This window comes from Corvus hawaiiensis, chromosome 4 (assembly GCF_020740725.1).
Source record: "Corvus hawaiiensis isolate bCorHaw1 chromosome 4, bCorHaw1.pri.cur, whole genome shotgun sequence".
NCBI lineage: Eukaryota > Metazoa > Chordata > Aves > Passeriformes > Corvidae > Corvus > Corvus hawaiiensis.
Window position 1 is genome coordinate 2229853 of NC_063216.1, and position 25343 is coordinate 2255195.

At 40.4% G+C, this 25343-nt stretch overlaps 1 protein-coding gene across 4 annotated transcripts in view; it reads right to left on the reverse strand.

The window, feature by feature from the left end:
• MICAL3 (microtubule associated monooxygenase, calponin and LIM domain containing 3) overlaps nt 1-25343 on the reverse strand; it is a 162967-nt gene that overhangs the window by 87882 nt on the left and 49742 nt on the right. For 2 of the 4 annotated variants that reach the window (XM_048301415.1, XM_048301414.1), the window contains exons 2-17: nt 20529-20904; nt 14704-14911; nt 13201-13317; nt 12418-12519; nt 11715-11870; nt 11084-11184; nt 10243-10500; nt 9528-9643; nt 8134-8260; nt 7530-7623; nt 6244-6391; nt 4792-4988; nt 3788-3900; nt 3247-3309; nt 2362-2535; nt 1197-1289 (exon numbers count right to left, since the gene is read on the reverse strand). In XM_048301415.1, the coding sequence (XP_048157372.1) occupies nt 1197-1289; nt 2362-2535; nt 3247-3309; nt 3788-3900; nt 4792-4988; nt 6244-6391; nt 7530-7623; nt 8134-8260; nt 9528-9643; nt 10243-10500; nt 11084-11184; nt 11715-11870; nt 12418-12519; nt 13201-13317; nt 14704-14911; nt 20529-20792 (2331 nt within the window). In that variant the 5' untranslated portion in view covers nt 20793-20904. The remainder of the gene's footprint in view (nt 1-1196; nt 1290-2361; nt 2536-3246; nt 3310-3787; nt 3901-4791; nt 4989-6243; nt 6392-7529; nt 7624-8133; nt 8261-9527; nt 9644-10242; nt 10501-11083; nt 11185-11714; nt 11871-12417; nt 12520-13200; nt 13318-14703; nt 14912-20528; nt 20905-25343) is intronic. The other 2 variants (XM_048301418.1, XM_048301417.1) reach the window with 1 other exon arrangement.

A 25343-nucleotide genomic window follows, 5' to 3' on the forward strand; every position in this document is an offset into this window, starting at 1 on the left:
ATTCTTGAGGAATAAAATCTGCCTTAATCATGAATGATGTGAATCCATCTCAAAGTGCTCATTAGCCTATAAAGAAGATTTTGATGAAACAAAAAGTAGAACAACAAACACTGAGGGAACCAAAGCATCCTGACAGTCCTACTGACAGCAACTCCCCTGGGCTTAGGTCTTCTTCCTTGAAGAGAAATCTTCCAGATCATGGCACCAGTGATGACATGCAGCATTAATTGTGCTGAATGTCTCAGACATGAAGATCACCATGAATCCATATTCATCAAGAACAGTGCATTTCCAAACCAGTGTCATCGTCTTCTTGACTCTGAAGTATGCTCTGATTAAACTACAGCCAGAAAGAAGCAGATGTTTCTCCAAATTATGGCTGTCAGCAAAATACCTCTGAGCACCCTCAGAAACACAAGGTGGCCATTTGCACAGGGAAACAGTGGAAGGAGATAAGTATCCCTAAATGCCTGAAAAGATTGTCTGCCAGAAGCCTTAGCTTTGGAAAAGTGCATGGCTGAAAGACAGCAGCAATGACAATGGGCCAAAACACAGGGGAGAAAATAAAATTTGATACCTGCTGATTTTTCTGCTGTTGGTCCCTATTCTGAACCCCTCTGTGAAAAAAACCTAAAATTTACTGAATTCACAGTAACACAGGAATCAGCAATGCAACAAGTCTGAGAGGTTGGCAAGGAAAGCTGCATTAAAGAGAGTGTCATTAAAGAAAGGGAAACCACAGTAAAGTCTCCTGCAACTACAGAACATCTAAGATTTCACATAGGAACAGCAAAACTGATAACCAATTTTACTGTTTATACCAAGGAAGAGCTTTAATGTCATAGACAGTATGACATCTTTTACCTCATGAGTTTCCATAATTGTTTACATGTTTCCTTTATTTCTTTCTAACAGAAGAATCTAGAAATTCTATAGCAAAAATTTCTGCTGCAACATCCACAAAAGTCTTGGTAGAGTTGAAACTAGCATAAGAGGGCAGGGCAAATTTGATTAAATACTTTTGAAACATTCAACCATGCATCATTACCAAAGGGAGATGTTGACTTTATTCACTGCAAGTTATCTAAAATAATGTACTCAGACTAGGTGCTGGAAAAGGACTGGCTTAAAAACACGACAGTGATAGCTGGTGCTGGGTGCAGGCAATGCATTGTAGTCAGAAAGAGTTTCTTTACCTGTTTCCACTGGGGTATGGGAGCAAGCCGGCCCTGCTCTCGTCTGCTGGATGGCTGGCTGTGAACACGCTCTTGATAAGGCAGGACAGGTTGCTGCATGCAGGTTGTAGGGAAAGTGGGAAGATAAAATAGTGAAGGAAACTCAAAGAAAGCCATAGGAATGGAATACAGAGTAAGACAGACAAACATTTAAGAAAAAAAAATAGGGTAGGGGGAATTCATTTAGCAAGTAAAATATAAAAAGGAAAAAAACATCCAAAAATGGGGAACTTCACATATTTTTGGACCTTTCCTTTAATTTCATTGTTTCTTCAAATCATTGGCTGCGTATTCCAGCCAATGTGTAGCAGCTGAAGAAACATTTGATTGGTAAAAGGTGGTATAGGCATCACCACTGTGATCATGTTACATTACTAATGCTGGTGTGTAGTGTAGCATAGACAAACATGACTTGGCTTTCAAGTAGCCAGGTCAGGTCCCACTCACGATGTGGCCATGGCAGCACAGAGCTTGGCACAAGCTATGGAGATGGACTTATGCAGCAGAGCAAGGACTCTGGCACTTAAACCACACTGAGCCTCATCCTGCTGACACTGCACTGCCAGCAGTAGCTCCAAGGGACTCAATCTAACTTCAAAGACAACTACTCTGCAGTTGCAGCTGTTCAGATACCATCCTGGATAACAAACAAGCCTCACTTGGAATGACACAAACATCCTGATTGCCAAGAAACTCCCAGGCATTTATCTGCTGCACATACATACACATATAAAGCTTAATCACAGCTCACAAGAACAAACAGATGTAACCTGATATGAAAATGTTCAAATCAGAAATTAAATTATTGTTCTTAAACAGTATAAGCAGAACATTCCTGGAAAGCTTTTAAAGAGCAATAGTAGTTATAAAAGAAACTAAATTGCTGGTAATATGTTTGTGAAAAATTACATAATAAGGGCAATAACAGAGAAATAACACTTTTTTTAGGAAGTTCTTCTCCATCCCGTACTTGTAAATTTTAAGCTTTGGGTAAACTTTGCTCTTCTCTAGGAGAGCCTTTGAAGTAGAAAAGCAACACCAGCATCCAGTCTTGAGGAATGCATGCTTTTATTTGTGGTTTTCCTTTACAATTCCAAAACAAAGGTGTTTATTATCCATCTCCTACCTGTCTTCGTAAGTTTGAGGACGGCACTGGTGCATTCTCTTCAAACTTGGCCAGTAGCTGGGTTGCCATGGACTTGACTTTGTTCTGATTCCCAATGGCAGCATCAATTCTCCTCTCTGTCAGGGCACTCACCAGTGTGGGCCTTTCTTCTCTGTAGCTTCGTGGGAGGTCCTCCTAACAATCAGTGACATCAAAATTTAACAAGACACAACCAGATCACCTTTTCCTTTCCACCCCTTTACAGTATAGATAACAAATCTCTCAGCCTCACTTGAAAGCTCAGATTTTAATTTCCTTTGGCAAGTCAGCAAATGTTCTGTTAAACTTTACTTATCTTTTCAACCTTATTTGATACACTTACCTACCAAAAAGACCTCAGCTGAAACACCCCTGTGAAGGCCCTGACATATACCAAAGGCCCACCTGCCACCAACAAACTCAAAGCATGAATTTTAATTCACCTGTACCCATTTGGCTACAAACACTGAATTTGAAAGACTGCCTTATGGGGCATACTGGAAGTGGGTGCTTTTTGCACAAACCAAGGCTAAAATTCAAATATGCATCAAATTTCTGACAATACTGCATGACTTCACTAAAAAGTTACGAGTGTTGATGTCCTCATCAAACCATAGTAATTCACAATAAAAACAGAACATCAGGGAACTGCAACATTTCATTTGTTATGTAGTGTTCTTTCATAAGCATCAGTAAAACATTTGCTCTAAAGATACCATGAAAGTCTAACCTCTGAAGAAGAATTAAATTTTATCTAAAAAATCCTACATAAACCCTGCCTGGATACAAAAAAATGAAAGAACTGAAGTGAGAACAAGGTACCTACCATTTATTTTACTCCCTGACAGCTCTCACTTTAATACTTACATCCTCTGATTGGCTGGTTTTTCTCCTCTTTCCTGCACCATCCAGTTCCTTTTCTTTTTTGTCCTGAAAACAGAAGGAGTAGGGGAAAGAAAAAAAAACAATTCTCATACCTTTTTGGGCTGAGATAACTGTCATCAGTGCACTTAATCAGTTTAGTTGCAAAGCTTATTTAATTCACTGTGCTCATTCTCTATTTGTTTAAGAAAAGGGATTTTTTCCTAGATACTCCTTAGGGGAATTCTTACCTTCAACTGCACAATTCTTCAACACTTTCAAATCATTGAAAACTGAGCAAGTAACTAGGTTCCAAGAGGAAATATATGCCAAAATACTACCACAAGGCTAAGATTTTAAGACTGAAAGGCACCACTGTGAGTACATACTACAGATGCAATTCTGCAGTTATGTCATGTATTGTCCCATACCAGGAGCTGGGGAACATGTGATCCCTGCAAACACACACTAACACCTGCATTTTTAGTACCACTGCTTGGACAGCAGCCTGCCAGACACAAGTGTCCCCAGGACTGTGCCTGGTTACCTTGGGAGTGCGCTTCCGAGAGATGCTTTGGCCCAGTTTGCTGAGGAAGGAGATGGGAGACTTGGTACTGGCAATCAGGGCAGCCTTTTCTTCTGCATTCAGGTCCAGGCTGTCTGTTAGTGAAAACGGGCAGAACAAGGGAATTCCATGAAGTATTTTCTGTGGTGCTGTTATTAAATACACAACTGAAGGACTCATTGATTCTTTTTAACATAGCAGTCTTTTTCTTAAATTCTCTGTACAAAATTACTGATGTCTAGAATTAATACCTTTCTCAGCTATTCTGCTTTTTCATTTTGCCCAAAGCAGTTCTCTCAGGGTTTATAACCACCCATAAGAGATACTGTGTTACTTTTACATTTAAAGAGCATGATTAAAGAGCATGATTATCATTATTCCTAAAAAGAGTCCAGAGTTTTAAAAATAATACCTGATACAGATGAGATTTTTAAAAGGCTATTAAAACCAATTTTTTCCCCTCACCAGAGGTATACATGAGACTTAAGACCATCAGTAATAAAGAGCTGTAACATTATCAATTTTAAAGGCTGGCCATATTGATTTGGGTTAGGTAATTACATCTTCCAGTCCTAATCAAAGCTGTTCTGTTCCTCATTGGCCTGAAGTTACTCTCACCATTCACAGATGGTAAATATGTATAAAACTCAGCTGGTGTTTTGAAATTACCTATTCAACAACTATTAGCAAGGCACCTACCACTAGCTAAGACAAACAAACCCCTAACAACAGTAGGAAAGCAGAAAACTTATCTAGTAGTGAAGTGAGTTTAGAACTTTTGAGGACATTATTGTATATTAACTCTATTTTACTCCTGCTGCTAATGTGGTCTTTATCAGCATCACTAACAAGTCAACTTTTTGTAAGGTAAAGCTACAGTGAGTGACTACTCTGTGCTCAGCACAAGCAGCCTGAAGGTAACTGAAGCACACACATTCACCCTGGAGCAGCCTTTAAATCTGACAGAAGTGCCCCAAACTGCTTACCACTAGAGGGGATGGTGTCTTTGAACATCTCATAGAACTGTGTGAGGTACATCACCATCGACAGCTTATCTGGCTCTCCAACAGATGCCATTTCCTTTCCAGTCATAATGGGAGATATTCCAAACTCTTTCTCAGCGATGTCAAAGGCCAGTTGGTTATTCTTCTCCACATCGTGCTCATCCAAAGAATCAAAGTCTCTGCAAAGGGCACAAAGAGGCCTTGCATTGAATCAAGTAGAAACCAGTCTTCTGAAAGACCTCAGGCATCCATCTCTATTTTTTTTTTCCACTCGAAACCTCAATTTATTTGCCACCAACATGGCAAAGTGGATGCTACTTAATTACAGTGAACTTTGGCTCAAACATATTCTTTTGAAATTTGTTTGCTCCTCCTACAAACCTAGATTTCACTTCTTAAAAAGTATTACCCTCTGAAATACATCTTCACTTCCTCTTTTGCTGTAAGACTGTACGTTTTCCCCTACATAAAATCTTCTGTGTGCTTGCAACTAAATTAAATCTTCACTTTCTGTCCCCTTTTTTCTTGACTGATCCATATTTTTGTCCTGCTGGATTTTTCCAAAACTTGTGTAACTACATAAAAAGCTATAGCTTGTAGAGAGTTACATTAACTGTTTAAAAAGCTGTTTGAACTCTCCACAAGTTATAGAGCTATTAAGCAGTGTAGCTCAGGTTAACTCCAGTACACCAATGTAGAAGTACTTCAGTGCATATAGACTGGAATAACTCCACAATTTCTCAGTATGTTTTACAGTGGATTATGTCTACAAGTACAGCTCTAGAATTTACTTTTTCTGATATCCCTTTGGGAAGTTGGAGACATTTCAGATTAAAGTACCAGAGTCTTTGGTACTGTCACTTCTTCCAGCCAGTGTTTTCCCATTCTAGAATCCCGGCACTGTTTTACCCAGTATATCACTGAAGAGGACACCTCTGCCATTCATCCAACCAACAAGTCAGCATGCAAACAGTAACAACGTCTCTATTTAGGCTGTGGGTCACTACTTCTAAAAAGAGCAGCCTGAAAGGCTTTAAAAAGAGTTGCTTTGTTCAACAGGAAATTTATAAAGGCCCATGCAGACACTTGTTCAGGAGAGACTTAACTGAAGCTATGAACTGTTCCTTACTCTCTGCACACATAAAATCTGTCAGTCAATAATGCTTTCCTCTCAGTACCAATTTGAAGGTTAATTCTGCCAATTCATCCAGAAGGGAAAACAACAACACATTTATTTCCAAATTCATCAAGCTATCATGACCTTCCACTCCGCTAGTGAATCACTGAACGTTGGTTTCTATCAAGCTTAATCGAATTCATTTGAATCCGTTTCTTCATAAGTCACAAATGCATTGCCTCAAACTCCATATTATTATCTCCAAATACCACTCATTTCCTGCCCTTCCCAGTTATTTGAGGCAGCCAGTTACTCACATTAAGTCTGGACGGTATCTGTGGATAATGGCACACAAAGCTAAGCCACTTTTCCATGACATTGTGAGATCTGTCACATTAACACCAGCATATCCATCAGTCTGCCTCTGGCACCAACTGAGCAATTTACTAGAGCGAGCTACAGACTCTGTAAAAAAATTAGCACATTTTAAAGTAAAAATGCACAACAGCTCAAATTCTAAATACAATACAAACCCCATAAACCAACAAACAAAACCTTCATGCAAAAAACAAACTTCTGCTACAATGGGTAATGGAAGACAGGATTTTTATTTTCTTTTAAATATACTATCATACCCATTTTAAATCCAAGAAAGTATTTTTAATTTGCTGAAAAGTAATTATCTAAGTTGTAACTTGCCAGACTTTTCACCCCAGCCATCGTAAAAGAGCCCCAGGAAATATAAAACAGTTGCAAAGGCTTGTTAAATAGGATCAAAAGGACATTCAGTAGCAATGCTCTCTAAAGCCCAGATATACCATTTCTAGAGGAAGAACTACAAATGTACTTCTGTAACTTCTTCTTTTCCCTTGAAAACTTTCCTTTGAAAGCACTGACCTGTTCTGACCTTGTCTTACCAGAAGATCTGATGAGATTACAGCCTAAAGGGATGTGGCTGCAGGGCAAAGAGCAGAGACTACACAGCTATTCAGCAGTGAAAGGGAGGCTTAGCAGCAAAGAGCCACCCTGAGAATCCCAAAACACTATGTGGGCATCCAAGACAAGGCATGCAAAAGGAAAAGACTGACATACCCCTCAGGGTAGGACAAGTAGACAGATACTGAAATGCTTATCACAAGGCATCTAGCTCTCAGAATAATGCAAGCAAAGTGAGGTTTCATTTGGTTGAGAGATGAGATTAAGAAAAGGAAAGCAGGAACATGCAAGACTGCACAAGCAATACCTTCTGCTATGTTTGTAAGAATTGAGTCTATTGTTAGAGTGAACTCAGTCCAGGCTTCTGCACTTTAAGCAAGGACATTTTTATAGATAAAGGAGGTGAAAAGAACTGCCTGCACAAGCAAATATGCTTAGAAAGTTAACAGCATTATAAGGCAAAGGAAAACAGGCAAACAAAAATAAATTCCCATGCTAATGGAAACTTGAAAAATTGTAAGTTCAAACTGTTGACAAAACAATTATTGGACACATTTTCTAAATGCAGAGACTGGTTAAATAATACCCTAGAGCCCTGCTGTTCTCTAGCTCCTGCACTGACCCAGCTCCAGAATACCAAAATGAACAGGGCAGCAGCCAGGCCTACCATTTCGAGTCAGCTTTGGTGTCCTGGAGTTCACAAAGTTCTCTATCTCCAGGTGAATGTCTCTCAAGTCTCCTGTATTATACAAGTGGCGTACCTAAAATGTCACACAAAAACATTTAAGATGATCAGCATGCCATGCACCCCAGATACATACAGAAATAACAGAGGACAATAAGGAGACATCGAAGGCACAAAAAAGAAGACAAGTACATGTAGGTAGCAGAAATCCCACCCCAAGAGCCTCACAACAGCAAGGATCAGCTCATCAGCGCTGAACAGTCCAGCTGACTGCTGCTGCTCCGTGGATACCAAATTGCAATGACAGACTGCTGGACTGGATTATTACAAAGAAAATGCACATGCACACACACAAAAATAAATTTATTGGTTTCCTGTATCGTATCACAGTTAAAATTACCAAAATCAAAAATTCCTAAAAAGGAATCTGTTCAAGTACAAAAGTCTACTCTGGACTGATGTATCTGCCTTTCACTGCTTCCATATTATACACACATCACTGTCTGTTCCCAAAACACTGGCACAGCTTCACCTGAGGAAAGACACTGCAGATCACAAGCACTGAGAAGCACCATTTGTGACCTACCTGCTGTGGCCGCAAGAAGTTGACGTTGATATTGGGGTATCGGGTGGCAGGATCAATGCTGTAATGGCTGAAGTTTTTACTCACGTTCTCTGGGGTGGTCTGAGGCAGCAGCCTATAAATGCTTTCCCTTGGGAAAATAACATAAAAAAAAAGTTTGGGGTTTTGTTTTGGTTCGTTTGTTTGGTTTAGGCTTTGTGGTGGTTTGAGGTTTTTTGTTTGTTTTGGCTGGTTTGAGGTTTTGTTCTGTTTTGGTTTTTTTAAAAGAGATGTATCACTACTACTATGGCTAAGTAAACTCTGGAGAGATAAACATTCAAATCAGAAATCTAACCACTTCAGACACTGCATAGCTAAGAGTCAGCATAAGCATATTAAAATCTGCACTTCAATACAACTTCAGAATTCCAAAGGAGGGAAGAGAACAGTACACTAAGCGTAACTGAAAGGGCTGCCCAGTACAATAAAGACACTGAGACACAGGAGGGGCTCAGGAAGAGGGGCCTGGAGCACTTGCTGTGAGGAGAGGCCAAGAGAACTGAGTTGGTTCAGTATGCAGAAGAGAAAGCTCAGAGGAGATCTTACTGTTGTCTGAAGTGGCAAATAGAAAGGTGATGGAAGTCTGGCTTCAACAGTAACATTGTTTTCCTCACTGATTTTTTAAATTCAAACAAATGGAATTTTAAGTATGAATTGTGCCATTGTGCAATTTTAGAAATTATACTATGGTTCCTGACGGTCAGAAGCTGCAGTGGCTGAAGTTTAAAATTGGATCTACTAACTGTTGGTTTTACTTACTCCATCTTCTAATTACCTGAGTTCTGATCTCCAAGTGAGCACCTTGAGTCACCAAAACAACACTCAGGCAAAGCTGATAAAAACATCAAGAACTCAATACTTCAAAAGAGACAAGATACTGTTTGGCTTATATGAAACAAAGTGACCAAGGACAACATGAAAAAAAGCAGGTCACAGCTTCCTTAAAAGGAAATAAGAGAAAGTTTTTACAGGATAATAGGAGATGGCAAGAACTTTCGTATCTGGTACTTTAAAAGCACCTACATTTTCATCTGGTTTGCTACTGCAGGGATGGTGACAGTAACTTGGGCTCACTTTGTCAATGCAATGTCAATAAGCACCTAAAGAAAAGATTCCTCATCTAATCTTTTAAAACTAGGACCAAGAATAGCAACATGTCTTACTCCTCCATATACTTCAGTTTATCGACTCCTTTGAAATATTTTTTCTTCAATTGAATTATACCTTCAAGCACTCTCTAAAAACAGTGAGAGTCTGTATCTCCCATTCTGTCTACATATTTGTACTAGAAGAAACTGGAATGAATGATGAGATGTTGAAGGACTCAGAACTGTAAATGCATTCACTTTCTCCATTACCTCTCTGCAAGAACTTCCAAAGGACTGGCTCCAAGCGACCAACTTCGTACCATCCAAGCAGAGTCCATTGCAGCCAAAAATCCCCTGGCTATTCCAGTTCCCATTGGCCAAAACGGCTGATATTAGAGAAATTATTTGAAAAAAAAAAGCAGAGAAAGGAAAAGCATCACTTAGGGAAAAATTTAAAGAAGTATCAAGTACACATTCAGGCAGTAATCTGCTGGGAAATTATAACTCAGTAATTAGCTTCAAGCTCCACTCCCACTAGGTTAGAAGAAAGCAGCTGTATGGTGAACAGCTCATGAACTCTCACAAAGCCAATGTCCCTCTTTCCAACAACAATTCACAGCCCGAGTGCCTTAACAGCTTCTCTTCAAGACTGTACCTTTTAAACAACTACAAAATGCTAATTATTAGCAGGCCTACAGTAGAGGTTCTGCAGAGAGTCAACTCGTCCCAACAAGAAGCAGATGGAACAGACAGAACTTCAGAAAAAGCTCTGCACACATTTTCTTAAGCGAGATCATTACCATGCTAAATATTCTGTTTTCCCAACACTCCCACCCTTCCTTCAAACCTCCCACTTTATTCTATAATAAACAGCAGCTTTCCTCACAGCGCCTCTCTGTCAGGCAGCACACATTTCAGAGATGGGTGCAAAGGTTTGTGCTCATGCTTCCATTCAGGGCTTACACCCAAGAAGTTGAACACACACCTCCAGGAGGCTGTCCCCGACCAGCGCCACGAGGAGCTGGTGGCCGTTCTGCTCGCGCACCAGGGCCGCGTTCTCGGACGCGTACATGCACGTGAAGTCAAACATGGCCACGTCGGGCTGCCCGTAGTGGTTGATGGCAAAGTCCAGCGATGGCAGCTGCTGGTTGGTGGAGAAATCTGCTGCTTCCCTGGCGTAGTTTAGCAAAGCCTCCTGGTCCACGTTCTCCCGTGAGAGCAAGACCTCTGTGTCAGCGTGGTCCTGCCAAAACCGGCGAAGTTTGGTTTGAATTTGACCATTTGCCATGGTCAAATCCACAAGTTTCTTTTAAGATGGGAATATACAGTGGCTGGCATTAAAATTCTGACAAATCCACTCACACAAGTTTGTCTTCTAATTTCTTTCATTCCTGTGTTAATGCTTCCAGGAGAAAATCTATAAACCTTTTATTGCAAACAGTAATCAGTCCTGCTTGCATTTCTGACTGTGAAAGGGCGAAGAAACTCTAGAGCATTTTTCATTCCCATAAAATGAGGGAAGCTCAACTAAGCTACCAAATGTTCTTTCAGCATATTTTATCTCAGCATGAACAAAACTCCCAAATCTACAAAGGGATACAAATTTGAAAAGGACAGGTTTTGTAACACTCTTCTGATGGTTTAAAATACATCAGAAGGACATTAACTGCCTTTTAGAACAGAATTACATTCATGTTCTGAAACAACAACTGTATAAACACATTATGTGATGGAGGAAGAGCATGTTTTCCTACTTTCACCCTACCAAAAGTAAATTGTCACCACAATTTTAGCATACAGAGAATACAGGAGAAGTTAATACCCACATGCCGTATCACTCCTTTATCCAGCAAGCTTTGCTTTTTGGCAGTCATGACAAAGTAGTGTGTATCATCTTTGTAGTAGACAATGTTCTCCAAGTCAATGCCTTGTGAGAGAACAAAAGACATGGTAGTGAAGGAACCAGTTAGGAGTTATGTGCAACAGAAGCTCTATCAGAAGAAAGTAAACCGAAACTGCATGATTAGAAAATGTCAGAGAATGCCAAGCAACACCCATGCTCTGGGTGACTTTAAAATCTGAATTGTGAACAAAACCACAGACAGCACATTTCACCTGCATTAAGCTACCTCTATTTAAAAATCCAGTTATCATGACTAAGGTTTGCATTCAGATGTGGAGTGCAAAAAGCTGAACTATGGATTCATGACCTCTCCCCATTTAGGGCTCTGATTTCCTGAAAACCGTAAGTTCTCTGCTTCTGAACCAAAAATGACACACATCTGCTCTGTACAGCAGAACAGCTGCAAAAGCAGGGAAGTCAGATTTCAGAGACAGCAATGACTGACTGCCTTGCACAAGATGTTCATTCCTGACTAAACATACAAATCTGAGCTGCAGAGTTGTAATAATAAAGACAAATGGTTTCCACTGGAAATCTGTCAAGTGCTGGCAAACCTGTGGCATCTCGGAGATCCTGGAAGAACTTCTGGTTGAAGATGAAGGCCACACCGCTGATCTCCTCTACTTTGGCTTCAGCTGTGGTGTTGCGATTGATGAAGTTTGCTGTGATAGCAATTGCAAGTTTACCGCGGAATTCTTTTCGGCGAAACCCTACAGGAAGGGGAAAGTAGCAACACTGAAAACCAGACACACCTTCAGAGAAGGCTCAGTATGCCACAGACAGGTGCACTCACAAAACAGAGAGAAGGGATGTGATGGGTTACAAACTCCTCCACAGAGGAAAGAACAATTGCTTCATCAGAAGAATAATGTTGTTTAGGGAAAAAGTTCCCCACCACCCCTCTCTCATCTCTGGTCCCAAAGCTGCAAGTTCCACAAAAAAATATTAATATGGGTTTCTTTGCTACACAGAATAATACTCAACACCTTAGTTCCTACACACAAAGGCAGGAGTGGCAACACTACAAATTTAGGAAAAATTATCCAGATCAAAACCCCTTATGTCTTTGCTAGTTTAGTGGAAGAATACAAAGACCACCCACATCTTTGCTACAAATGGATTTTCATATGGACTTTTAATCTCCCTTTCACTTGTCAAGTGTCTTTCCAGATGTTGATTGGCATGTTAAAGGCCATTTCGTTCTAACAAATTTAAGGGTAAGTTCTTTCTGAAGGTGAATTATGGACACACCATTACCTTCTAAGGTGTTTCTCCTGCCATCCCCTCCAATGATTACTTCAAACTCATACTCAGACACTGGATGGGTTTTGGGGTGGACCAATGCACGCCAACCTATTCCTGTAGATAAACGCCAAGTCAGTGACAACATATATACAATAATAGAAAAAAAACAGATTAAACCACTTCTTACTATCAAATAAACCCTTCATCACGTGAGCAGTCAAGAAACCCTGCAGGACAGCTACACTGACGACAGGGCTGCTCCTGAACTGTGCAGCCATTCCACGTGAATCAGAGGCAGACACAGCTCTGCTAAAATTCCCCTATTTCCTTTAAGGGCCGCTATAAACTTCTCTACTACCTATACAATTAATAAAAGGCCAAAAAACAAGTAAGCCACATCTCCTGTGGTGATCAGAGAACAGGTTTCACAGTGATACTAAAAGCATAACAAGGATCATTCACCAATATAAATACCCTCAGTGAATGCAAAGAAAAAAGTTGTTTCAAAATGTTAGGTAATAGGCTTCGGTATTTTAGAAGCAATTACAATTTACCGTGTCTTGGTCTATTTCTGTGTAGCTGTTCTGGTGACTTTGTTTCATACAGTAACTAATTTGGATTTGTCACTAGAAAAAACAAATCCTACTAAAAACCCAAGCAAAAATGGATTAATAACTACTCCTATTAAAGGAGCAAGAGGAAAGGCCTTAACATCATAAGCACAGTAAAGGAGTAAGAGCCTGTGTATCCTACAACAATTTCCCCCTTCTCTACACCCATTTCAGTGCTACTTGCTTTCATTCTCCTGGTCCTCAGGAGGATAAACGAGCCCCCGAAACTCCACATTGACATGGATCTCTATTCCCAAGATCAAGGCAACCTTCAAAAGGATGAGCTGGAGCTGACGGATACCTGCAAAAAAGGCAGATGATAAAGAAATAGAAGAAAAAGAAAAGAGCACAAGTGCCCATGTGTGTCTGTGTGACATTACTGATACACTGACTTGAAGACCAGCTGATACTTTCTTTTTCCCCACAGTGTTCCCAGCACTTCATCCCAGTACCCCTGGTGCGTAATATCACAGCATGACAAGAAAATTCTACACAGCTGAAAAGCCAATCCTTTTCAAAGAAGAAAGAGTAATTTTTTGATGTTTCAGTCCCCTAATCAGCAGCAAGGGAAACAACCAGGACATGAACTGCAGTAGAGGAGGGAAGACAGCACGAGCAGGGCTGCATTGTCACAGATGGCAAAGAGCCACTGGGTCAGCCTGGCTGTAATACTGACCTGCACTTCCATCCCAGCACCTTTGGATTAGTGAGGGCATAGGAAGCTCCTCACCACCTCTTTCCTCTTCAGGTAACTTTGACAATGAGAATGAAAATCACAGTGTGCAAACTCAATTAATACAAAGGAAAATACGTTGCTGTCATATTTCAGATGCTGAAATGAAAAAAACCTTCACCTAAACACTAAATTTTAGCTGTGCTGATACACAAAAAAAGTGACAAAATGCACAAACACTGGAAGAATAAAAATGAAAAGAAATTAGAAGGAAAAAGCAATCTGTAAGACTGAAGTTACAAAGATCTTCCAGTTTTACCATTTGTTGCCAAATTTCAAATAAAGAGAACACAGACTGGTGGGCAACACCTGGCTGTACCTGGCTGTGCCATGTACAGTCAATTTTGGGGAAGAAAAAAGTAAAGAAAAATAACTCCTGCTCCACCACAGCATTGAGCTTTCAAAGAAGACTGATTTAACAGAATTTAGAAATCAACAAGATTATTCTCAATTTTAACACGTAAACATATATTTAATCAAAACATATCTTCATCACTCTTCTGAAAATTAAAGCCAAAACCGTTCCTCCTTTCTCCAGACTGACACTCACAAGAATGTTCCAAAAGCAAAGCATTCACTAATTTTTCTTTACAAGTTGCTCAAGAGAAACAGAATAATGTGACAGCTGCAGGAATGTATAAGCAAAAAATAAAAAAATTATCCATCCAAAAAAAGAAAAAACAAACCACCAAGCAGTTTGAGCATTAAGTGTACTTTTCAGAGTAGGAAGAAGCTATGCCTTGGGAATGTCTAAAAGATGACAGATGAACACTGCATGTCTTAATGTCACGACTAGCCCAGAATAAATGATGCAAAGGTAATGCCGGATTGTACCGTAACTACTTGAGAGCAGGGACTGGTGTAGGCTGAATTTTCATTACCCCACAGCCTCACCTCCTTCTCCCCAGGAAGAACCCAGGAGGTGCTGCTGTGTCCAGCAGGGGCTGTACTTACTGATATGGTCTATGGATCCTGCACAGAATTTGCCATAGAACTTTTTGGCGCCGAGGCCCCTCAAGTCATGGATGGTGAATGGCCACAAATGCAGCACGTTATTGCGGGAAAAGGCATCCCTCTTCTCTATGACCACCACCTTGGCTCCCAGGAACGAAAGGTCGATGGCTGTACGAAGGCCACAGGGTCCAGCCCCAATTATCAGACACTGCAAAACAACCAGCACACGGTAACTGCACAATCCTTGGAGGAAATAGGGATTTCTGCAGCAGCTTCCAAGCATCCCATGGCTCTTGGGAGTAAGTGCTCTTTGTCTGAAACATAAGCTGAAATTTCAGGTCAGTCTTTCTATTTCTACCTGCCAAGTTCTGCCATTGATACGGTTAAAGCAGTAACCAAGACCTGAAAATAAAGTATATTGCAGAGCAGTGAAAAGACTGAGGAAGCAGGCAAGTAAAACGGTGTTCTTGCAACCCTTGCTCTAAGAAGAGCTGCCTAGTCATACTCTCCAAGCTCTATAAGTACCTGCAGAACAGCAATATTTCTGAAGGCTTCTCCCTCCCATATTCCATTTTATTTCTTAAAAAAAAAAAAAAAAAAAACCAAACTAAAAAAAAAAAAAAAAAAAGGAGCAATGACAAGTTTTCCTCGTCTTCCAAATCTTGAGCTGGCCTTTCTTAAGAATATCTTCAGTAGCATTGCAACAGCTACAGCAGATAAACACAAGATACTAATGTTTTTATAAACACCATCACTTCAAAATAACAGAGTAGCCAAGTCAGAGCACTCTAACTTATGCTTTTGTTGGTGCTTTGGTGCTTCTACTACTGCAGCAAAGGAGACTTCAGGGAAGTCAACATCATGTAAATGCAAACTTTGTGTGACCAGACAAATCCTTTCTCCAACCCAACCTTTGTCATATCAAAAGGTCTTTCACCTTCTCTTATCTTTTTCCACTCTACTCACAAACACCATCAGATGCTAATAAACAACTTGAGAACGCAACATACGTGCGTGTCTAGTGTTGAAGTACCTTCTGAGAACAGAATGATACAGCAAAATAATTTCAGATTAAAAAGCCAAGATAGTCATAGACACTTCTTACCCACAGAAACCGAGGTCCACAAAGAAAGTGTTGGTACGTGCAGTCACATAAATACAGTACACAGTCCATTTTGTCATATCATTACTGTACTTTGATTTCCACTGAGTAAACCAGACACACAGAATAAAGACCTTGCTACAGAGGCGGCTGCTGCTGCCATGTGATTCTTTTCCAGATCCTTATTTATCCTTGTGGCTGCATAAGAAAGCTCTTTGAGAAATTCTTTAAAATGCCAGAATTTAACCATGAGCCAGTGCTCTGATAAACAGCCAATCCCAAAGCAAGACTTTGTGTTCAGTGGTCATCCCCATTGGACAAATTTTACAGGCTGCCACATTCCCACCACTTATTCACTGGGGCAAAAAATTCTGCAAGCACCGTGAAACTGCAAATGTAAAGCCTGAATGATGGAAAACCAGCAGTGATGACATAGCTACTGACATGCAAATTCCATGTAAGACTACTGAGTAAGATAAGAAGTCACATAAATCTGAGGGCAGAGATCCAAGTCTAGACAAAAGGGAAGGGAATAATAACACCACTGCTTCTTTAGTACCTTCAGGAATCTGAAAGTATTTGGAACAAAAGGCAAGCCCAACCTCTGAGCTAATAAATACCTAAATAAAACTGTGTATTGAACAGGTGTCCATGTTGTAATTTGATATAAGGGATCCTCAACTAGGATCCTCAATTCTTCCAATCTAATATTGCTGTCTTTGTAGGTAAGTGTAACTCCCAAACACCACCTTGTCTTTTTTTTAAACTTCCTGGAAAATTAGCTCAGCATATCATATTTATCCAGGTAATAATTTTGCTTGGCTGAAAACTACAATCTTCAAAGAGCCTAGATTTCAATAAGCAACAAGAACACACTGAATTGGGTGACTTTCATTCTTTGATAAATTTCCACATATAAAATATTTATGATGGAGTACACAACAGCAAAGGAACTGTACTAAAATCAGACTATTCAGACTCAGGTTTCATGGAATTATAAACTAGTTGCCTGCAATTTTGTCACAGGAACCTAAAGGATTTTTTCCTCTCTATCCTTCCTCCCTGCCCTCATAGTAGGATGTGGTTAAAAAGCATTTAGGTTATGTTTCATATTCTAGATGTTCTGAATGTAAAATACTCAGGTAAGTAATTTACGGTCAAAGTTGCCTTTTTTTTAATAGCCTCACAAAAACATTAAATTATGTTGTTATAAGACAAATTCTAAGCACAACTAAAAATAGAAAAGATTTTTTTCCACCTCTAATGCTTCTTCCAGTTTCAGATGTCTCATAAAAAACCACCTTCTGATACTCTCAGACAGCAGTAACTCCATGAGATGCCAAGTCCAGCCAAATAAAGGCAGCTACTGTTATTCCTTGCTCCCTTTCCCCTCAATGACTCCAAGCAATTGCTGCAACTCCCTGCACTGAAGCAGTCTCACCCCTCAAAAACACTTCTTGCTCAAGATCTTTCAGACAGATTATATTAAGTTTCCAGTAACAACACCATGGTAATGGAACATTAAATGCAAACTGAAATGCTGTATTCTCTGTATAACCAATGAAGAGAGAGCACCATTTGTAACTATTTACATTTGAACAACCCATCACGTCCAAAACTTGCTTTCATGAACTCTGATTATCTGAATTCCGGTTAGCCTGGATGCTGGCCATGTGCACAAACTGCCCAACTCCAGGCACAGCACCTCACCCCTGAACAATGTTTAAATGGGCAGTTAAGAGCTATCCTACAAAGTATGAAGTTTATTTTCAAGTGTACAGAAGCCAGGCTTCCTAAAGACATGATCAGCTTCTACTATGCCATGGATAAAACCCTAATCTTTATTTTAAATTCTATCATCTTCACGTGCTCACTTAAATTTCTGTACCTTTTAATCAACAGTTTGCAAATTACATTAAGCATTAGAAATATAAAGCTAAGTGAGTTAGGAAACATCAACTCAGACATGATTCAGTTCTCAAAAGGCCTCTGCTTTGAACAGTTATGATTATCTCCTAGGAACTACATTTAAACATTTAATGGCAGAGATACCATTAGGATAGGAAACAAAAAATTAATAGAAACATATATGAAAAGATAAGAGGAATACATAGTGAAATTTAGTTTAAAAAATGTCCACTGCGGTCATTGCTCTCTCCCATCACTGTGTCCTTCACACCAACACCAGCAAATTCTGAGGTTTCTCTCTCATCAATTCAATGAGGGACAGTCACATATGCGCTCATGAGCCTCTCTGGTTATCTCATCACCACCTCACCACATGCTACTTCTATAACCACTCTCTTGATTCCAGTTCTCCAATTCCATTTTAACTCTCTTTAGCTTGGCTTTGGTGTATGAAATAGGTTAAGCTTTTGGATGACATGAAATCCCTAGCAACCTCTTCAGTCAAACATCATTCCCAGGATGCTTTACTCCTTTTATCCACTTTATAAGTGTACTTGAAGAGATGTTTTAAAGACACTTGGTTACATGTATTTATTCAAAGCACACCCTTTTCTAATGACTTTTAAGCCTCCGTACTCCTCTGGGTCTCCAGCCACTTTCAGAGCACCATCTGAAGGACTCTGATTTCTCTCGCTGCCAACTTCCCGGGGGCTTCACCCATGATCTCTTGCATGATCTTCCTCGATAAACTGTCTTTGCATCGCCTCATTCAGAGACACTGGTTCAATCAGCTTTGTCAGAGCTGTCAATTCACAAAACTTCTCCAACTCAAGACTTGGCTGCTTTTTGGCCAAGCTAAAAATCTCTACCTTTCTGACATTTCCTTGTGGCTGCCTAGATGTTAATTCAAGCCCAACAAAGCCAAATGGAGCTCTTCATCTTAAAAATGAGTTAAACCTGCTAACAGCAATCAATTTCTTAGGAAAATATGTCAAGACGGAAAAAAGGAAGCCTGTCTGTGTTGCATCAACGCATTTAATGTCCTTCTAAACTCAGCTCACCACTTCCCTTCAAAATAAATGTCACACTTGATTTTCTGAATGCCTTTCATAGATGGATATCACCCTCTGCTCACATCTGGTTTTTCATATGTTCTCACAATCAAGCACTATTCACTTACCCTCCTATCAAATCTCCTCTTTAATGTTTCATCTCTATTATTGAAGCAACATTTTCCACAGTGTTAACAAACACAATCAGAGCCTAGATGCAAAAATCACTCTTATAGTCTATTATTCAAATAAGTTAAAAGACCTCTGCATCTTGCTCCCTCCCATCTCTTTCTCAGGAAAGCATAAACCACCTATCTTCATTCCACAGACTTAAACACCCTAACTCACTTCAACCCATTATATTCCATTCAAAATAAAAGCAAATCCTGGATCTAATGAATGCACAGGGCAATAAATTTTTGCAGAAAATTTAGAATTTTTCTCCATGATGCTCATAGCACTTGGAAGGCTTATTCCTAAGTATACACAAACATCATTTACTACCTTTATCTTCCTGTAAATCCTTCCTTTCTTATGTTGCCTGAAAAATGTAAACCTTAACAGTGGTCGGATTTTTGGGGTGTCGAAGCTACTGCCCACTGTGACTACCAACAGTGCCCAATTGTTTGATTGTCAGAGTTTACCAAGTGTTACTATAGTAATTCATTATAAACGCCTCCATCCATATGAAAATGGCCACTGGAAAGTGAAACAAGATAAACAATTAAGAAACTAACATAACTTTCTAATATCTAATTGGGAGAAAATAAAAGTCCACAGATCTGAAACTACATTCTCTAAACAAGATGTATTTGTCCCTCAATTCTATACTAAGGAATTAATCATTAATTCCTCCAATTAAAGTATTTCCTTCTCTCAAGAGGTGACTATTCAAGAGAAAGAGCAGCATCTATTGTCCTCAACGAAGGAAGACAGAATCTTGTTCTAATTTTATCCTCTTCTGCAGTATTTGCCTTTTTTGGGGAAAAAAAAAAAAAAAAAAAAAAAAAAAGAGTGCTTAATTATTTACAAAACCAACCTATTCTATTCACGTATCAATAACAGATATAAAGAACTGCTTTCAAACTGCACTGTCCAAGGGGGTGCAGCACCTAAATGCCAGCTCACAATAATTCAGGTAAAAAAAAAAGTAAAATGCTCTGTGTGTGTGTGTAAAAGCAGGAATTCCTGCAGTAAATACCACACATACCAACCTTTTAAAAAGAACTGGTGTGAGTTTCCACAGCGTATTTTTTTTCTTTGAACCTAGAATATAAATGATCACTTTCTAAATAATGGGAAACAGTCTGTTTTGCCAAATTGGCAGAAAAGCTCCGTTTTCCTGAGTCATGAGAATTTTTAAATTAAAACTGGAAATTTCCAAACATGCATATTTTGTATCCTAGACTCCAACAGCACACATTCCTGTTACCGTCAAAATGCAAAAGAAAGTCGACCAAGATTAAAGGTTTACCAATTAAGATTTTCCAAGCCATCTATAGGACTGATGCCACAGAAACTCACAACGTAAAAACTTGCTGGCTGCTTCTCCTGAATAAAATACAAACATTCAGGTGAGCAGCCAAATCCGGTGGTGACAAAAGGAACTTCTGATTGCTCACCAAATGCTAAAATTGTGAGAACATTCCTGAAACTTGCCCGGGCTTATAGTGACACCAGGCAACATCTTTCTACATCCATACCTTTTTACTGTGTATGCCAGAGAGATTGGGTAATAGGACCACGGCGAATGAGCCTCTTACCTTCGTGTTGGCGCATGCTTTCCCCTTCTTGTAGTCCTTATGGCTGCCTCTTTTATCCAATTTGGCCCACAAGGCTTTGGCTTTCCAGTAATTGAGCTTGGACTTGAGTTTGTGATAGAAGGAACGATAGTCCTTAGGCTTTAGTTCTAGGTAGTCACAGAGCTCTTGGAAAGCCTTGAGAGTCCCCTTGCAGGTGGAAGCCTGGACAAATCTGTCGAAGAGAACGTGAGCCTGGTTCACCTTCTCGTTCTTACTTTCCTCCATGCTTCACACTTGGCAGCTGCCCAGGGGGGCAGCTGTGCTCTTCCAGTCTGCCAGATTTCCCGATGTTGCTCCGCTGAGCCACTTTCACCTCTGGCTTACAAGCATTATTAACCTAGAAAATAAAAAGAAGAAAGTGTAACTGAACTTGCTCTTTTCTTTTTCGTTCCAAAATTTTGTCTTGCTGAACTGAGAGCCCAGATTCCCAGTCAGTCCTCAGCTGATTGATATCCCAAGGAGATTTCTGCCCAAGCTGACTGAAGCAGAATTCACTGAGCCTCACTGCAGACAGCAGCACATCTCACACCTCTGTTAAATCACAAAATACTTTAACCTGAGCCAGTGCCTTGGAAGTTTTATCAAAACTCTTTCTGCATGAAGAGCAGAGAAGTTACAAATAAACAGGCAGATGTCCCACAATGTCTGGGAGAGGACAGAAGTTGTAAAACAAAACAGGCTGACCTGCTATGTCGCAGTTACTGTGTAACACCACAGCAATGGTTAAGGGCTGGTCTTAAAAACACTGCTAACCACAAAGTACTTCAGGAGTTGGTACTCCATCAGTAAAATAAGCTTTGGTTCCTTAATTCTAAAAAGACATGTGTCTTTGGTCATGATAAATAAAGATGAGAAAGGATGGCATAGCACAAGCCGATATAGAGCCCTTGCCAAGACTGGTTTTTGCATAGCGATCATCACTGTGATCTTAAAAATGAGTTAAACCTGCTAATAGCAATCAATTTCTTAGGAAAATATGTCAAGACTGAAAAAAGGAAGCCTGTCTGTGTTGCATCAAGCAGTACAAACATTTCCCTTACCTAAAGCCTACACACATCTTTCTGTCAGTAAGTGAGCAGCCTAAGAGTGAAATATGGCTGGTGCATGATCCTTCTAAGATTCCCATACTAATTCCTCTATTCTGTGGTTCTCAACTTCTTTTGATGTGCAGGCCCATACAAAATTTTGGGGGGCAGCTGGGGTCTACTTTAATCTGCTGGGGCAGATCTGCTATCATGAGCTCTGCTACTCCTTTCTGGGGTCCCTCAGAAGCAGGCTGGAGACCTACAGAATTAATTGTTTCAATCACAATTACAGATTTTGTTTAAAGAATAGATATCTTCTCTTCCTCTCTCTCTCTTTTATATATAATAAGCCTTCTTCTTTCTTTTATGCATAATACTAAGTACATACACTAGATTACCCTGCTCTCTGGGAAAGAATAGCTCTGTTTGCCTTCAGATACGAAGGCAGCATGGGAACATGCATGAACTATTGAAGTGAAAGCACTTCTGAGGTGCTTTTTGCCCTTTGTTTTTTTGCAAAGGGTATTAAGGTAAAAAGGGAAATATGTGGACTTGGATAAAACTTTTTAGATTCCCACCAGCTCTTTTCCTGCTTCCAGCAGACAGGAAGCCAAGCCAAACAGTACAGCTCATGTCTCTTCCCCTCCCATATGGCAGCTCTGCAGCAGTTTATTTGGGCGCTCCTGCTTTTCAGCCTAACATGGTATTTATCGTTTATGTTTAGAAACAGCAGAAGAGGCCTGGAAACCTTTACATACAGCCACAAACTGGTAGTTTTTAAAAATAAAAGTTCCTACAGACGTCAAAGTACAACAATGGGTTATAGTGCAGAAGGCAATTCTAACTTTATTAGGACAACTGCCTTAGAGGACTCAGTACCCATGAAGCTGCTTTTCTAACTGGCTGACAGCGATGCCCATGCCCATATCGGTACTGCTCACTAAGCAGGATGGAACTGCTTTCCTTATTTTCCATCTTAATTTCACGGCTGTGAAGCTGGAAATGTGCTCCATGCTTGCATCTCAGGGAAACCACTGCACCCCTACAGAGGCCTAAGTCAGAGAACTCTAAAATGGTTTGGTTTGGAAGGGACCTTAAAGATCACATAGTTTCAATGCCCCTGCCATTGGCAGGGACATCTCCCACTAGACCAGGTTGCTCAAACTCCATCTAAACTGGTTCTTGAGCACTTCCAGGGATGGAGCATCCACAGCTTCTCTGGGCAACCTGTGCCAGTGTCTCAGCACCCTCACAGTAAAGAACAACTTTCCAATATCCAGTCTAAACCCGCCCTCTAACAGTTTGAAACCATCCCATCCCCCCCTTGTCCTATAATGCATGTCCTTGTAAAAAGTCCCTCTCCACACCTCTCTTCTGGCCCTATCACGTACTGAAAGCCTGTGTCTCCTCTTTTGTTCTCAAGAAAAATATTACAATGAACTCCAACAAAACACCTCTAACTCTGAAGGAGTCATTTCAGTGTGCCTGTGTCATACAAACACAACAAAATACCCACAGTCTAAAGCCATATGCCTCATTAACAGCACAACATTCCAAGCTGAATACTCTTCTCCTATGTTCCCCCACCTCTTGCACCCCCACTCTACCATCCAAACACTCACTTTACACCAGCGCTTTGGATGACTGAGACTTCTTCAGAAAAAGCAATAGAAGTTACATGACCTCAATTAAGTGGAGTCACAACTCGGGTCTGTTAGTCCACATTCCACTACTGATAAACCCAGATATAAGGACACCATAGGGATCATTTCTTACTCTTGCTTCTCCCGCAGTTTTTCACCAAGGAAGTGAAGCGGCATTGGTTTTGCACTGCTCAAAGACTCCAAAATTAAAACCCAACCTCCTGTCACTCTAGGAACTTACTGCTCCGTGTCCAGGGTTTGCCAAGCCAGGAGCCAAACCTGCAGAAAGCAGGTCACTTGAGCCAGCACATTCCGGGGGCCACCTTAGCACGGCAGCTCTACTGACATCCTGCTTCACACAGCCTGGGAAATCAGTTATGCCCCCAGGTGAAACACCCAGGCTTCAGTCACCACATTAGGTCACTCCCTAGAACTCTGCATTCCTGATGTAAACACCCCAAGCCCTTGGAACCCATAAGCAACACGTCAGAGAACATGGAAATTACAGGAGGAAAGCAAGGGCAGGCAAGAGTTATTTGCCAGGTTTCCAGGGTACTTGTGTGCCTTGCTGGCTGTTCTGCAAGTCTGCAGTATCCTGCATGTTTTGTCTCGAGGCAGCTGATTGCTGACTCAGAAGCTCTGCGAATTCCTTGGCTGTGGCATTGGGCGAGGAAGACAAAGCCCGTGGAAAAACGCATGCAAGAACAGTGTTCACGTTGCTATTTACAATAATAGCAGGAGGTTGTCACTGACTCATGGCTCCAAGTACCCTCAGGACCTCCAGTACTCGCCCAAGGACAAAAGAAACCAATGAAAAACACAGAGATGCAGGCAGTGAATAATTCCAGGTGGTGGTTCCTTCGAAGAGTCACCACAGATGCAGGAACATGAATATTTTATCAAATGCATACACGAGAAAAGAAGGCCCAGTGCCCTACTTCTGCCAAAGGCAAGAGACAAGAAGAGATTTTGCAAATTCTACACATAATGAATTTGGTTGTACAAATTGAAGTTCTGCAGCAAGTGTTGCAAACGCAGGGCTTATATATTTCAGGCAAATAAACCCCCACTATATGAGTCGCCACCCTCCTCTACATTTCCATCCTAATTTTGTTAAAAGTGTTCATTCAAGCAATGCCTTGAGCCCGGGAAAAGAATAAAATACTGTGGGAAAGTATTTTTCAGCAATCTCTTTTTTTTCCATCAGAAATTATTGAGTTAATTCCATCTACATTCACAGCTTGTTCCCTCTAGCCTAAACCAGGAGTGAATAAAACATGTGCCAAAGTAACTGCCCAGCTGCACCTCAGAACGCTGAGTTTCTTTGAGCACAATGTAAATGCTGTCTTGCATTTGAGTTATTTCACAGCCAGGCAAACACCCTGGATGCACCCTTGACAGACAAATCTCTGAGAAGTCAGACATCAAGAAGTAGCGGCAATACCACATGGAATCTGAAAGCAGACTGGTCCATGACCATAAAACTGCTCTCCAGCAACATCCCCCATGCCCTTGCCTCCCTTTCACTGCCCCTTCTGTAGCTTCTGCCTAAGCAAGACTCAGAAACATACTCTGGAAACTCCGAGATTACTGCAGTAGCCAGGCAGCCAGGACACACTTGCAACTTGGCTAGCAAAAGTCTAAGCACAGATTATAGTTAAGCTTATGCTGCAGACAGTGGGGACACCTATTTTTGTCTCTCTCCTCCACCCAGCCTCCAGTTTTCTTTTAGGAAACCAATTACCTTTGAGACTCTTCTTCCTCATTGAATCTGGATGAAATTGTTCAAAAGTTATTAAGGATGAACTGAAAAGCAGATGAACAAACGGCTCAATCCTGTAAGCCTCCCTTCTTTAGGAAGCCAAAAAATCTTTATTCCAACAAATGAAAAAACTCTGTTTTCATTTCCAAGATTTAATTTCTTTTACTTTTAGCTAAAACTGAAGAAATGGATTTTCTACAATATGTTCATGACTTTCTAAGTGATCACAGGTACCAAAAGTACAGCTTTAGGGCAGCGGTAAGACTGTGGAACAGATGGCAAAAAGAGGACAATTTTGACAAGAAAAGCTAAAGCCAAAACTGGCAACTATTTTAGCTCCATATTA